The 16,178-nt window shown below is 52.4% G+C and overlaps 1 protein-coding gene across 2 annotated transcripts in view; it reads right to left on the bottom strand.

Moving 5' to 3' along the window:
- RPTOR (regulatory associated protein of MTOR complex 1) overlaps positions 1-16,178 on the bottom strand; it is a 325,821-nt gene that overhangs the window by 60,338 nt on the left and 249,305 nt on the right. For both annotated transcript variants that reach the window (XM_077755327.1, XM_077755330.1), the window contains exon 14: positions 2,326-2,400. In XM_077755327.1, coding sequence (XP_077611453.1) covers positions 2,326-2,400 — 75 coding nt within the window. The remainder of the gene's footprint in view (positions 1-2,325; positions 2,401-16,178) is intronic.

Here is a 16,178-nt window from a genome sequence, read left to right as displayed (position 1 = left end):
GCTTCCCCGTGTCCTGAATGGTGCGCGAGGTGGGGGGGGGGGCGTTTCCAGGGTGACAGTCCCTTTCCTCCGGCGTCCCTGTCTGTCACCGCTGGTACTATCTGCTCCTGTGCAAAGGCCCTCTTCTGGGGCCGGTTACTTTTAAGATTTTTCCCTTCTGCCTTTGACATTTTCTACCTCTGTTAGGTTGGGCCTTTGCGTGGATTTATTTTACTTAGTCTTCTCCAGATTCACAGTGCTTTCCCTGAGAACTCTTTTCTTTCTTCAAATTGGGAAAATTCACAGCAGTGTTCTCTTCACATACTGCTTCTCCCCATGTCCCAAGTGTGCTCTCTGGCCTCAGGCTGGCAGCAGTGAGCCCCCCCAACCCCCCCACCAGGCCTGAGTCCCCTTCAGGCTCTCCATCTGCTTCATTCCAGGCGATTTCCCCAGAATTCTCCCGCTAACTGTGCTATTCTACTGTTCAGTTCGTTCACTGCTTTGGACGGCAGCGTCTATGTTTTCTGTTACAGCCCCACCCCCCCAAAAAAACTGTCTATTTATTAAAAGAATCTAGTTATGGGGCACCTGAGTGGCTCAGTCGGTTAAGTGTCTGACTTCGGCTCAGGTCATGATCTCATGGTTCATGGGTTCAAGCCCCGTGTCAGGCTCTGTGCTGACAGCTGGCTCAGAGCCTGGAGCCTGTTTCAGATTCTGTGTCTCCCTCTCTCTCTAAACCTCCCCTGCTCACTCTGTCTCTTTCTCTCTCAGAAATAAATAAAACATTAAAAGAAAAAATTAAAAAAAAAATAAAAGAATCTAGTTGGTTCTTTTTCAGGATGGGTAAGAAGGACAAAAAAAAAAAAAAAGATTATCTTCTTAGACATGAAAGTACTTCTGAGGAAACAACCCAAAGGTGTATTTCTGGACATGATTAAAGAAACAAACTGTTTCACTGAATCGTCTGAAACATACTCACCCTTATGGATTTTATAGTTTTTCCCAGAAAACTGTATTACCTTCAGTTCTCAGCTGCTAATTTCCTGCTTGCTGACTCTGCGCAGTGCTCTGTTCTGCGGGTTGGGAGCCACCTTATGCTTCTGGCCTGAGTCTCGTGGACTCTGGGCTGTGCAAGGGCCCTGCAGGGTTTTGCCTTTGCTTCTTCCAGGGCCCCAGAAACCCTGGCCCGGACGTGGAGACACAAACGGGAGCCCTTTTCTGAGCCTTTCCCACAGGCGGGGTGGGGCAGCCGCGAGTACTCCCGCTTCAGCAGGTGTCCGTGCCTGTGCTATTGCCGCTCGGCCCGTCCTGGGTGCAGACGAGGGTCTGTGTGCGCGGGGAACCCCGGGGTCAGTGACCCCTCCTGCCGTGGCTCCCCTCGGACTTCTTGTATCGGTTTTTGGTGTTGTGGCACTGTTCTCTCTTTCGAATTTCACGATGGGTTCAAAATGTCAGCGTGTCTGCAGCCGAAGGGGGGCCCACGTGCGCCAGCCCATCTCACTGCTTGGCCATGGTCACCACTTCGGTGTCGCCGTCCATTTGGCTGGCTGGATTCTTACCCAAAAAGCAAGGACGTGGCTGTTTCCAGACCTCATGTGAAGTGTCCACTTGCACCAGTGAGGATGAGACTTAGTTACCACACTTGAGTTGAGACACACGGGCTATTTGCCTTGTATGTAACAATCCAGCTTTTAAAGTCCCTTGGGTTTTCTCTGGTAACCAGCATTTAGCTTAGACAATCCAGGAGGATGTGCTTACACTTGGAATATGCCTGAGAGACGACATGAGATTGAGGGGGGTACTCGGGACGTCCCCTGTTCTCTGTTCTGCTCTAGGGGCTCAGGGACGGAGCACAGAAATCGGGACGGGCCGCTGTGGCACGTGACGTGTATCTGCCCGCAGATTACTACCGTTAAGCGTTTCACAGAATAAACTAATATGAAACTTCAACGTTCACTCTTTTCTCCCCTCCCCTGCCTTCCTTCCTGATTCATAAGGTACATCAGCATCTCATAGTGTTCCAGAACCTTCACGAGGCACACGAGCTGTCACGTCAGAGGCGTGCAAGCACTCATTAATCTAACTTGGCTGTCAGGACGCGAGGGACAGTGGCTTCTGCTGTGCTGAAAAGACACGCCAGGAGGACAGACGGGCCTAAACAACCAGACCAGGCCATGTGTCTCTCCGCACAAATGGAGCGGATCTGACATCAGGTGCACACCGCCACCCACACCCCAACATGGCCCCTCGCCTGTAGGGAGCAGCCCCGGCCACAGCACTCCAGGGTGTGAGTGAGACAAACAGCACGGATCCTGAGGGTGTTCCCAGAAGGGACGGGAGTCTTACTGGCATGTACGGGTCTGCCAAGACCGACAGGAAATATTTGTGACCGTTGTCCTTCACCAGGTCAGCCTGGCATGACTGGGGAGAGAAAGAGATGGGAGAGAAGTGAGTACAGATGCCTGTAAGGGCCCTCTCGCTCCCTGGCGTGTGGGAGTGATGGACGTGCGGTCAGTGTTCGCTGCCTCAGTATCTTCTCCCGCGTCCCACATTCACTTGGCAGAGAGGCCGGAACAGTGGCCTGCAGATAAACCTTCCGGGCCGGTGCTTCACGCACGCTCACAAGTGCAGCCGCTCTGGCGGGAGGGGTCCCCGGAGGCCGCCATCACCTCTGCAGCCCCTGCCCACGCCCTCCCTTCTCCCAGTCCCCTCCTCCCGCTTTCCAAGGGGGAGGCGCCCAGCCACCGCTGAAGCTTTCCTGGGGGCTGTGTAAGTGCGATCGCTGGGACTCACTCGCATCACGCGTTCCTACTTCAGCACACACCTCCCAGAGCAGAGGCCCGATCCGCAGGCCCTAGGAAGAGCGCTGAGGCGGAGTGGGGGCAAGGGCGCATCAGGTGCACGGCTCCCACAAGCCCCCGCGCACCGTGGACTCCCGCGCTCGGTGCATGCCTGAGGGCCCGCTGCTACCAGCACCGGCTCTGTCCTGGACGCAGACATGACCCACACCTCACTCAGTTTCTGGAGGAGATGACTGCGCACGTGACGGCCAGGAGACACTGGGACGTGGGGACTCAGGGAAAGGTGGGGGTGCCTAGGCCGGGGGCGGATGGGATCTTCTGCAGAGTCGTTATGGGGGCGAAGGCGAGCCTGTTCAGCGGGATGTGGGACGCAGACTGCAGGGGGTCCCCAGGAGCGGGGCTGGGGCCTGGGAGGTCAAGGCTGTGGGGCTGCAGGCTGGCGTCTTGCTGGAACCGCAATGGAGGGTGAGCTGGACCCGCAGGGGGAGGCACGTGCAGCAAGGGCAGCAGGGAGGGGACGGGATGGCCCAGATGCGGGAGGAGGCTGTTCCCGCGAGATCTGGACAGGAGGGGCCAGGTGACGGAGGCAGGTGCCAGTTCTCAGGGCCACAGAGGAGGAGGAGCTCAGTTTGGGGGGGCCACTGCGATTGGGGTGCCTCTGAGAGCAGCAGAGCTGTCAGCAGGGAGGAGTGTGCACACGGACAAACAGCAAAGCATGAGGTCCAAGTTGACCTAGGTCGGAAGTCATGCCACAGAGGTGGAGGGTGCTCTGGGCCACGGAGGATGGGGTCCTGGAGGACACGGGAAAGGGGTGCCCGGGAGCAGGGGGCTTGTGAGTGATGCCCAGCGCTGAGGACTTGGAATCCCGGAACAGAGAGCCTGGCTCGGAGGAGGCGGCCAGCGTTCCCATGAGCCCTGATTTCACACCAGGCTAGTGGGTTTGGGGGCATTTTGTAAGTGCCGGCTCATTGAGGGGCTCAGAGGTGGCGCCCCAGACTCTCCGGGGTGGAGGGTCTGCATGGCCTCAGGTGCACAGCACGGAGAGAAAGTTCCTGTGTGCACGCAGGACAGGAAAGGGCAGAACGGGAAGTGAGGAGCTAGGTCTTGTGCCAGGCTTGCTCGCTGGGGGACCCCACTTTACAAATCCGCCCTCAAGGACTGGGGTGGCTAAGGAAACACACAACACATCCAGCAGCCGCCACGCGTGGGAGAGGCACACAGATCACGGACGCTCTTTCTTGGAGACAATGACCCTCGGAATGTGGCCACGACCCTGACGGACTCCTGGATCGATTCCATAAAACTGATCTGGGGCGACACGTCCACAGCGACATGTTCCGCTCCATCAGGAGGTCAAAGGCCATTCCAGAAGAAGTGAGGTCAGAATTGAAGAAGAGAGCTTCTGATAACAAAAGAAGAGCCACGTGCTCCCCCCAACTGTGTGGTGCCCCCACGCCTGGCCGTGTGCAGCCCCCTCCCAGCTCCGCAGACAGTGCCCGGGCCCGCGCCCCCGCCACACCGCCTGCTTCTGGGGGCTCTGATGCTTAGGTGTTTCTGCTTCCCTACACTGATCAGGCGGCGCTGAGCAGGGGTGGGGTCGGCGGTTGGGGGCAGGGGCGCCTGGACTCAGGTCAGCAGGCTGGGCCCCCGAAGAGCCAGGGAAGCCAGGTAACAACACCATGAGGGGCCCTCGCTCGAGTCAGGTTTGTGACGGTAGAAGGAAAAAGGCATCAGCACCACGTCCTCTCTGCAGAGACTCAGCGCAGGGCCAGGGGGAGGGCAGCTCTTCCACACCTGCCCGACGGTCCTGGCGTCCCTGGGGACAGCGGTCAGGCACCCGGATTTGAGAACAAAGGCGCCTTCTGTTTTGAACCAGGCGCTCGATGAGTCAGATCAAGGCCCGCGCGTCTGTCTGCAGGAAAAGCTCCTCTAAGGCATCTCCGGGGAGAGGAACCGCGCCTCCCGTTCATGCCCTGCTCATTCTGGACGGAGGCCGGGTCTCGGTGCTACGCTTCTGTGCGGGCTGCTCTGGCCGCGCGGGCCGCCAGGGGGAACCACCAAGGCCACCTGCTCATGGCCCGCCTGCCTGTTTGCTCCTCAGCAGGAGACGCCTACCAACCGGCCCAGAGCTCGCTCAGACGTTCTCCGGCTTCACTGACCCTGTTCCGCCCTCCATCCACACTGCAGGCAGGGGGCTGGGACCCCCATCCCCTGGCCGAGCGCCTCACTAGAAGGAAGGGGACGTGAGGCCTCTCAAATGCAACTGAGGGGCACACACTTGGCGGACACAGGCCCCAGGAAGACACCGCGGAGCCGTGGGGCTCCAGCTGCTTCCCTGACTTTGTTTTGTCTGACACCCTTCTCCCCCCAATCAGGCCGCAGGTATGACATGAGGCTGGATGAGAGGAAAGAGCACGTCTGCTCTGGGGGTGGGGGGCACAGGCACAATGGAATGCAGATGGAGGGACTTCTGTCGGCAGGGCAGTCCTGAGCACCGGTGGCCGAGGCCACTCATGACCTGCCCGGACCTTGGAGAAACTCACATGTTTTGTAAATATATTTTAAAAGTTCAAGACTCAAAGTGCTACCGAAAGGCAGAGAATGGGGAAGTCCGCTTGCCCCTGGGTTCCTGCAGGGGTTGCAGAGGGTTGGCATGATTGTACCGTCATGTGGAAGCGTGATGTCTGGAGAGAACATGAAAATAAATGCCACACGCTATGGAAGTTAAAGCCTTCCCTCAGCGCTACGGTAACTGCTGTGTTAGCTTCTTACTTATTCTTCTGATGCTTCCTTACGTAAGGGCAAGAAATGCGAGTGCCATGGAGACGGAGGCACCGCTGCCTCCAACATGAGGACCATCCATCTGTGTCCTGCACCTCGCGCTCCTTCACCTGCGGCGACCCTGCCACACGGGCGTGTTCGCTCTTCACAGTGAACGGAACAGTCCGTTAGGAGAGTGTGGCTCATTCGTGCCCACACAGGCCAGGCTGTGAGTTCCCAGAAGCAACACGGCCCCATCACAGGGTGGACGCGTGTGCGGTCTTGACACTTGGTCCTTGCAGTATGGCCTGCCGTAAGACACCTGAGTGCTTGCCCATCTGAGAGGTGAAAACCCACATTCAGTGCAGCCCTACTGTGCGCTTTCCTGATGGTGCAGAAGCTGAAGCCTGTCCCGTGTGTGAAGTAAGGGTCGTGTGATCTCTCTTCTGGGGACTGCTGGTTTTTGTTCATTCTTTAACAATCCTCTACTGGACTGACAGTGTTCTTCTTGATTTCTAAGAGCTCTTTATGTATTATGAAGGCTAGTCTTTCACGTGGGAGAGGAATTTTAAGTATCTGCAACCCACCAATGCTTGCTTGTTTGAAAACTTTGCTCATGGTTTTCTTCCCCCATGCAAATGTTTTATTTTGTGCAGCCAAATCTATTAATTTTCAAAGACGGCTGGGTTTTAAGTTATAGCTGAACAGGCTTTCATCACTCCAAGGTTAAACTAGAATTTGCCTGGGACTTCTGGTGCTCTCATGGTGTCATTCTTTATATTTAAGTAATTTACCTTTTTGAAGTCCATTCTGGTGCTCAGGATGTGCAGACAGCAAGCTCCCCTAGCACCAAAACCTCAGAAGACAGTCACCCTTGCCACACAGCTGAGACGCTGACTTGACCATATACTATGCCTTGTGTGCGCTGATGTCCGTTTCTGTTGTGACCGTTTGCCAGCCTATCTGTCCATAATCCAGCCCCACAAGGCTCTTTATCACTGGGGCTTCGTCATGAGTTTTGGTATCTGGGAGGATTAGATCCTGGCCATTTAATCAGAATTCCCCTGGCGAGTCCTGTTTATTTCTCCATAGGAAGTATGTCTGTCTAGTTCAAGAAAAGAGAGAGGGGGAAAAAAAAAAGCTTCCTGGTAGATTTACTGGGATTGTATTACAGTTTAAATTAACTTAGGGAACACGGACATACTGACAATGACAAATCCTTCTGTCATTAAACAGCCTATGTCTTCATTTGTTCAGATCGATTTCTGTGCTCTTCCAGAATGTTTGTCAGTTTCCTTCATGGGGGTTTCACACATTTCAGGTCAGGTTTATTCCCAGATTTAGGGTTCTCTTGTAAACAGGGCGCACGTATCTTCCACTAGTTGTTACCTGTGATTTCTGTGTATTAATCTGAATTCTCCTGCCGCAAAAATTCTCTTATTAGTGGGATCTCACCGATGCTACTGGGTTCTCCAGGCATAAGGTCCTAATTGTGTGCGAACCACAGTGGTTTACTTCTACTTCTCCAGCGTTTATGCTTTTAATTTTAGCCTCTGTGTTAGCTGACAGTGACAGTGGCATCTGGCTCTGCTCACTTTTGCTTTCCTGTTTCCCCATGAGGTATGATGCTGGCTTCCGGGCTGGCGTGAAACTTGTCTGAATGTTAGAGAAGCAGCTATTGATGCTATGTTATTGAGTGGTTTTCTTCATCCATGAGAAGACTGACCTCTGCCGCCTTCTACTTGTTAGTGTTGTGACTGTAATGGTTCAGCCTTACGAAGGCGAACGCTGAACCAAGCCTGCAGCCCGGGGAGGAGCTCACTGGGCAGCGCTGTGCGAGCCCTTCCGTGTTCTCCTGAGTTGTTCCAAACGTTCACAAGTATGGATGTAATGCGCTTTGTCTTGTGTGAACTTTTTAGTGTTCTTTGTGTGTGTGCTGACACATATAGAACATAAAATTTACCATTTTACCCATATTTATTTTATTATTTTTAATGTTTATTTATTTTTGAGGGGGAGAGAGACAGAGCACTAGTAGGGGAAAGGCAGAGAGAGAGGGAGACACAGAATCCGAAGCAGCCTCCAGGCTCTGAGCTGTCAGCACAGAGCCCGACACAGGGCTCAGACTCACAAACTGTGAGATCATGACCTGAGCCAAAGTCAAACTCTCCACTGACTGAGCCACTCAGGTGCCATTTTAACATACATTTAAAGTATGATCTTTGGCGGCCCTGAGCAGTCACACTGCTGTGCACTGTCGGTGCCTACGTCAATGTCACATTGGCTCCACAAACAGGTGTGAGGTGTCCCTTCATCTCCGCTCGGGAGATTCTCCATCCGGAACGATCGGGCGTGGCAGGACCTTCCTAGTGCCTCTCGCCGCTCCTGCGGAAACGGTCTGCTTGAGCTTTTCTACTTCTTCTCGAATCAGTTTGAGAAGTTCTATCTTCCTAGAAACTGAAGCTTGCCGTGTTCACGTTGTTACCACACTCGCAAAGGCGTGCAGAACAGTCTCGGGACCACATCTGTCCTCCCTCCCATAGCATTTCCTGCCTGGTCATTTCTAGACTCTTCTAGATCGTATTTGGTCCCTTAATTAGGTGAGCTGATTCTCCCCCCAAAGAAACTGCTTCTTGTTTACAGTTTCGTTTTTATGTTTTTGTTTGTAAACTCAGAGAAAGCCCTTTCTTTTATCTTTATCAAACTGCTTTTTTCTGCTGGCCTGTAGTTCCTCTTGTGTCATCTGTCTAGCTGGCCGCCTGCTCTGCTCCGATCTGTGGGAGTGGAGGAGGCTGGCGTGGGACTTACGACTGCAAAGTCTTCTCTGAACGTGCCTTTGGCCATATTCTGGGGTCCGATGCCCGTTACTTTCATTTTCCGTACTTTTGGAAACTATAATTTTGTTCTGTATTTTTCCTTTGACCCAAGATTGAAGATAATTGGGGCGCCTGGGTGGCTTAGTCGGTTAAGCGTCCGACTTTCGCTTAGGTCATGATCTCACGGTTCGTGGGTTTGAGCCCCGCGTCGGGCTCTGTGCTGACTGCCAGCTCAGAGCCTGGAGCCTGTTTCAGTCTGTGACTCCCTCTCTCTCTGACCCTCCCCTGCTCACGCTGTCTCTCTCTCTCTCTCCTAGAAATAAATAAAAACATTTAAAAAAAAAAAAGATTGAAGATAATTGCTTTAAAAAAATAATAAATTTCTAGTTGGAAGGCCTGTTCTGTTTTCTGATACTGTTATTCATTTCTGGTCCCGCATTGCACCTCATCTGCACTATTCCTGCTATTTGGAAATTCTTAAAGTTTCTTTTGTGGCCTAATATGTGGTCAAATCTCATAAACAAATACTTAACAAAGGAAATAGTCTTTATAATCAGGACGCAGGGTTCAATATGAGTTCTTCAGGCTGTACTTGTGAGTCTATGCCATTCTTCACGAGAGTGGCAATGACGGTCGTGGCTGGCCGTGCCTGGGCTGTGTTATGAGCTCTGTGGACGCGGATTCCACCACTGCCTCAATAGGAAGTTAAGTCCCATTCTGACACGTGGAAGCCAAGGTCTGAATAGGCAGTGACCTGCCCGAGGGTGGTCAGCAGAGCCGGAACCCAAACCAAGGCTGGTTCAAATCACAGTGCCTTCCTCACTCCACTCAGTGCCAAGGTGTTTAACTCCACCCTTCCCATCCTATGGGGGGACAGGGGACACATGGGCTTACAGTGCCACTCAGTTCTCTCCCTGATGGTCATGGAAACACCCATCCTGGCAGAGGTCCGCGGCTCAGGCAGGCAGCAGGAGGCAGTGGTTCAGCGTGTCCTGTTTCGGGTGTGGAAGGCTGGGCCATGCTCCCCGTTGTACTCCTGGGGGTTTCTCTACTACGTGCAAATCAGGTCAACACGCAGAGTGAGAAAGAGCAGCACAACAGCAGTGGCTGGTCTGTCCCTCCCACCAGCGTCCAGCTCCCCAGTGGCGGCCAATCGCAATTCTTGTGGACAGGTTTTCAAGACTTTATCTCCAGATTTCGAAATAATGGCTATGTCTTTATGCAGCCATTTTAGACATTATTTACCGATGTTCTGCTATAGAATACGAGGATTTTGCTCCTCTACACTCGGACCTTGTTTCCCACCTACTTTCCTGGATGATTTCACGGTAGCTTTTGGACAATCTGACACTGAGCATTTACCTTACATGCAGGCAAATCTTCACTGAGGAAGCATTTCCTCACTATAATCCTCGCATTTAACTTGCTTCTCTGGCCGACGGACAACCCCCCACTCATTTCTATACCTGCTCAGCCATCAGAGAGTGGTCAGCTCCTGCGTCTCTGTCCGCCTGGCCCAGGGGAGCTCTGCTCTGGGCGGATTCTGGCCTAGGCCGAAAGCGGCCCTCACCCCGGTGCCAGCCCTTCTGCTACACTGGACCCTGGGCTCCTGGTGCTCCTCTGAGAGTCCTGGAATCCTCTGACCTGTTTATTTCCATAGCACAGCCCTACTGTCCCAGTCAGGCCCTGACACTGTCCCTGAGGTCACACTGAGCCAGGCTGCCCGGGCCCTCCGCCCTCGGTGTCAAGTACCCAGTGGCAGAATGGGCAGCATTGATGGAGAAATGCTTCTGAATGAAGAGAACCCCCCCCACAGCCTCCTCCCCTCCAATGCCGGGTGCTCCCTGTCCCTCTCGGATACCGGGCGCTCCCCCTCCCCCTCAGATATGGGGGGGAGGCTCTCCTTCCCCCTCAGATACCGGGCACTAGCACTCACACTTTGTTTTTGACATGACTCTTCTCAATGCACCTGTGTCTTGGCTCTAGGCCTGTCGTCCCCACTGGGGGCATCTGAGCTCCCTCTGGGCACAGCCTCTCAAGTCAGCCCAGCTACTCTCGGGACCTTCTGCTTGGTCTTACTGTGGCGGGATGCCCCGAAGTGCTGCCTTCTGGTGAGCTCTTGACACCGGACCCTGCTTTGTTGTATCCTCAGCTCTTGAAGGACAAAGACCTGATTATTACTCTTTATGGTCCTGGAATGCAACACAGCCTGGTTCCCATCAGAGGCCCACTAAGTGTTTGCTGAACAAAGAAAAAAGCTGATGTGTGCATGAAGAGGCATTAGGATTCCCAATCATGGATTGGGAATGACCCGGTAAGTGCTTCCAGTGTAGATGAGTCAATCTAGCGGCCCGTGGACGCAGGAGGGAATGGGCTTTCCTGGGTCCAGAGCTGCGGAGTGGCAGAGCCAGGATGCCGAGACCCAGCCCCTCCCAGCCATGCCCTGTGGGTTTCTACCCAGACCCTGAAGCTAGGTCACCACCAGGTGCAGCCTCATGGTCCCGGCTGGGAACTGTGACTAGGCTGGCGCCTCCTGGACTGTACAGTAGCCAAGCTTAGACTTCAGGCCCCATATACCAGACCTGTGGTCGCCTTTTTCATAAAACATGTAGGACTCGGGTCCTGCTCTCGGGCTGACCAGCACCCCATCGCATCCTCGTTCTGACCAGCGCGGCGGAGCTGGCAGGCGATTCAGCCCAGCCTGACGATGAATCACGGGCCCTGAGTCATCACCCAAAAAAACGCTTGTCTCGATTGCCCTCAGCATCGGGCTGACGCTTCAGCTCCTCTCACCAGGAAGTCCCCTGCAGCCTGAGTCACTGCGCCCATTCATGCTGCAAAAGGGTGATCCGTCACCTGCCCCCCCGCACCAGTCCAGTCCACGGGCAGCAGGCCCAAAGACCTGATGTGAGTGGCAGTGACAGCCTCCTGCTTCCTCCCTCTGCTCCCCATTCCACTCCTGGAAGTCCAGAGGCATCTGGAAACAATGGTCTCCCTTCTGCCAGACACAGACACACTCAGCAGCAACCTGGCCTGTTACCAAAGTGCACGTGTGGCTGGGCCTGACCCCCTCCCGGGCAGGTGTGGGAAGGGGCAGCCCCCAGCTCCTGCGACGTACTCTCCAGGCCCACAGTTCTCCTGGGGACCCGAGAGGATCTCCTCCAGGTTAAAACCCACCCCAAGGACCTCTGAAATGCAGCTGCCTCACGGAACTGCGATGAGGGCTAGGAAGACGTGCGTGGCAGCTGTATTTTACTGAACAATACAAACGGCACCTCACGTCCACCAGCGCGTCCTTGCCAACTACAGTTCCGTGAGACATGCAAACTTGTGCTCCCTGACGCTAAGATTTTCTTTATTTTCTGCACCTTATAACCCATAGTTTGGAAATTAAATGGACCATCAAAGCAATTTAATTACTGATGTCAAAATGAGCAGATGAAGGGTCAGTAACATTCATCAAGTGCCTACAGCAAGCCAGACGTGGGGCTGGGGCTTTACTGCCCGCCGCCCCGCCCCGCTCACTGCCCACGGCCCCACCCCTGCACTGCCCTCTGCTGCCCGAGCACCTGCTGGGGCCGAGCAGCAGGGCACAAGACTGGCTCCGGAAGGGAACTGAGAGACGGAATACACAAAACCCTGGGAGTGCAGAACAAAGGAGAACAGCTCCAACACCAAACCTTATAAAATAAGGCTAAGCCAGTAACAAGGGAGGAAAATGAAAAGAACAATACTCAGATTAAAAAAAAAAAAAAGATGGTAAAGGAATCATGTTCGACCTCAGACATAAAGCAGGCCACGTAACAAAAATCCCAGTGCACCGGTGAGCTCCCTGTGAGGAGAACAGGGTGGAAGCCGGGGTCGGCGGGAGAGCACGTGGAGCCACCTGGCAAACACACCTCAGCCAGGTCCCATCCGCGGTGATGGCGCCACATCGACAACTCGGACCCCTGGCGTGATAAGGGCACTCTGCCTCCGCGGTCTTCCTCCCACGCATCCCGATGGAGGGACGGCCCCAGCACCCCCAGAGCTCCCTGGCCACCCAAAACCAGGCACACAAGAGACGGCACAGCCCAGAGGCACCTGGGGAGACGTGACGGCTGGGGTAGGAAGGGGACAACAGGGAAACCAAGGGCACCCGAGCAGAGTGTGGACCTCGGTTAGTGGCAGTGTGTCAACAGTGATTCCTTGAGATATTAACAAGAGGGGACCGTGGGTGTGGGATACACGCGAGCTCTATTTACTATTCTAGGTGTTCTGTAAATGTAACCTGATCTAAAAAAGTAGTTTATTAAAAGAAAACCTGTAGGAACAAGGCAGTCAGAGACAAAGAGACACGCCGCCAGCACAGGAGTAGTGACCACCCCAGGTCCTGGGCGGGCCAGCCCCTCGCAGCGGCCAGGCCACCACAACAGCAGGCTCTGGATTGCGAACTCTCTGGCCCTTGGGGACACGCTCGGGTCTCGGTGACCCTGGTCATCACAGGATGGAAGAGAAGGCTCCCCCCACCCATTTTCTCCACTGAGCTTTCCTGTGTGAGCCTGGAGGGGGAGGTGGGAGGGGGCGCAGGTGCAGGAAGAGAAGCTGGCCACGTCAGAGCCAGTGGGGGGGCGCGGTGATAATGCTGCTTTGTGGGGAAATCGGCACACGTTCAGGGACCGCGAAGGGGAGCCAGCATAGGTGTGAGGGCACAGAAATAAAATCCATCCGCTTTTACTCACAGAGTATGTTCTTCCTGGTTCCACGACAGCTTCACACATGGCAGAGTTCTGTGTGTCCCCGAATTTGGACTGACTTCATGGATACGACACAGAGCGTTTTTCCAAATTTGCAGACACTGTGCCCTCAGCGCCCTGGTGGCACTATAAATAACTTTACCAAGTGGAACTTGGGAGCATAAAAACGGTGCCTACGTATCGTTGCCCAAACAACTGCAACCCAGCGGCCAGGGCTCTCTGCCCGTCTCCCCTCCCTCGGTCTGGTTAATCAGCAGAAAGAGAAAGGGTAATACAGGGTCTGAGGGACTCACTAGAGCATGGCCAGCGCCCTCCCAGAGCGAGGCCCGCAGAGATTGCAGGTGTGGCCACATTTCATAAGCTTCCTCCTCTGGTGATATCGCTCTTCATCTCTGACCCTATCACACGACCTCAAGGACAAGTCAAATATTCTGCATCATGTGCTCTCTTCCTCTCGCTTCCCCTGTGCTTGTCTGCACTTTTTCAAAGTTACAGATGGCAGGAGGCTCTGCCTGGAAACTTTCCTGAGAAAAAGGACGTTTTCTTACATAACCACCAACCACTGTCACTCAAGCAATTTATCATCGATGCCATGCTATTCTCCCATATCCAGTCTCTGTTCAAATTTCTCCCAATTGTAAAACCATGTCTTTTACATCTTTTGGTTTTGGGTCCAGGATTGAGACCTGCACTTCTGGGTCATGCATTAGGAGTCTTCATCTAGAACAATTTCTCCAGGTTTCGTTGTCTTTCTCGAATTGAAAATCTAGAAGGGACAGTACAGTTGTTCATACACTGTTCCACAATTTGAAATTAAAAAAAATTTTTTTAACACTTATTTTTGAGAGACAAAGAGAGCATGAGCCAGGGAGGGCCAGAGACAGAGGGATACACAGAATCCGAAGTAGGCTCCAGGCTCTGAGCTGACTGCGCTGACCACACAGAGACTGATGCGGGGCTCTAACCCACAAACTGTGAGATCATGATCTGAGCCAAAGTCGGAAGCTCAACCGACTAAGCCACCCAGGTGCTCCTGTTTTATTTATTTTTGAGAAAGAGAGACAGGGCATGAGTAGGGGAAGCATAGAGAGGGAGACATAATCTGAAGCAGGCTCCCGGCTCTGAGCTGTCACACAGAGCCCGATGTAGGGCTTGAACTCATGAACCGTGAGATCATGACCGGAGCCAAAGTTGGACTCTCAACCGACTAAGCCACCCAGGTGCCCCCACAATTTGAAATTCTTAACAGTTCTACTGAGGTTGAAATGATATACAAAAAAACTGCACGTCTAAAAACACAGATTTCAGTAATTTCATGTCCATATCCGTGAAAACATGCCCACAATCAAGCAATCTCTGCCCTTAAAACTTTCCTTGCGCCCCTTCCACATCCTCTCCCCAGGCAGCCATCTGCTCTCTGTGAGTACAGTTTACATTTTCTAGAATTTTATATAAATGGAATTACATAGTGAATAATCTTCTTTTACTGGCTTCTTTCCCTCAGCTATTTTGGGGCTAGTATATCTTTTTTTATTGTATAGCGGTACTGGCCTGTGTGGATAAATCACTGTTTGCTCGTTCACTCCCGTTGATGGTCTTGGGCTACTTCCGTTGTTTGGTTATTACCAAGAAAGCTGCTATAAACATCGTGTACAGTTTTTTAATGGACATGTGCCTTCGAGAAACCAGACTTGAGAAACACAGGGTGGGCATGCCATTTATACCTGCGCTGGACAGTGTTTGCATTGTGGACACTCTAGCAGCTGCGTGCTGGTATCTGACTGGTTTCATTTGCGTTCTCCAAGGACAAATGGCAAGCAGCACTTGTCGGGTGCTTTTCTGCCATCATACTACTTCCTTCATGAAGTGACCGTTGAAACCCTTCGCCCATTTTTTGGTTTATGTATTTGTTTTCATACTGAGCTTTGAGAGTTCCCTCTGTAACCTAAGAGTTTTTATTAGGTAAATGATTTGCAAATCTTTTCCCATTTTGAGTTAACTTTTTAAGAAAAATTTTTTAATGTTTTATTTATTTCTGAGAGAGACAGCGTGAGCAGGGGAGGGGCAGAGAGACAGGGAGACACAGAATCTGAAGCAGGCTCCAGGCTCTGAGCTGTCAGCACAGAGCCTGACACAGGGCTCGAACCCGTGAACCGTGAGATCATGACGTGAGCCGAAGTCAGATGCCTAACCGACTGAGCCCCAACTTTTTAATGAGGTGTACACTGTGGTTCATTTGTTTGCATACGATGTACAACTGCCCCAGGGCCACATGGTGAAAAGACACTCCTTTCTGTTGAGCTGAACTCTGCATCTTTGTCTATGACACACACGTGCAGGTCTAGCTCCTGACTTCTCATTCATTCCCACTATCCAAGATGCTGCTTTCAGCCCCGACTGTTACAGATACGGGTAAGTCCTGACATCAGGTAGTTTTAGTCCTTTAACGTTACTCTTTTTTTTTTTTTTTTTTTTTAAAAGAAAGTTGTTTTGTTTATTCTTAGGTCCTTTGCATTTGCATATATGGATCTGTAGTCAGGACCCATGTTGATAAATCTCTCTTTTGTCTAGATTTTCTGTCATTTCTCTTGCCAATGGATTACAGTTTCAAGTACAGGAGTCCTGCATATCTTTTGCTGGAATTCATCCCTAAGTATCTTATATTTTTGATACTGCTGTAAATGCTTTTTACTTTAAGTTCAACTTTTCATGGTTAATAGTATATATAAATAAAATAGATTGTTGTGTGTTGACCTTATAACCTATAACCTTACTAAGCACACTTAGTGGTATGTTGTGGGTTGTTTTTTTTTAATAGAGTCAATCGGATTTTCTACGAAGAGAATCATGTTGATTGAAAACTGAGACAGTTACACTTTTTCCTTTCCAACCTGGATGCCATGATTTCTCCCCAGAGCTCTGGGTGCAGCGCTGGAAAGGAATGATGAGGCCAGACAGTCTGGTCTTGCTCCTCATCTTCGTGTTCAGACTTTTCACCATTAAGTGTGATGTTGGCTGTAACAGTTTTTGTAGATGCTGTCTGTCCCACAGAGGATGCTCCTTCTGTTACAGGGCTGCTGAGAGCT

This window comes from Crocuta crocuta, unplaced genomic scaffold (genome assembly GCF_008692635.1).
Source record: "Crocuta crocuta isolate KB4526 unplaced genomic scaffold, BGI_CrCroc_1.0 scaffold50, whole genome shotgun sequence".
Lineage (NCBI taxonomy): Eukaryota > Metazoa > Chordata > Mammalia > Carnivora > Hyaenidae > Crocuta > Crocuta crocuta.
Note: the sequence above shows the minus strand (reverse complement) of the source record. Positions and strands in the feature narration are given on the sequence as shown.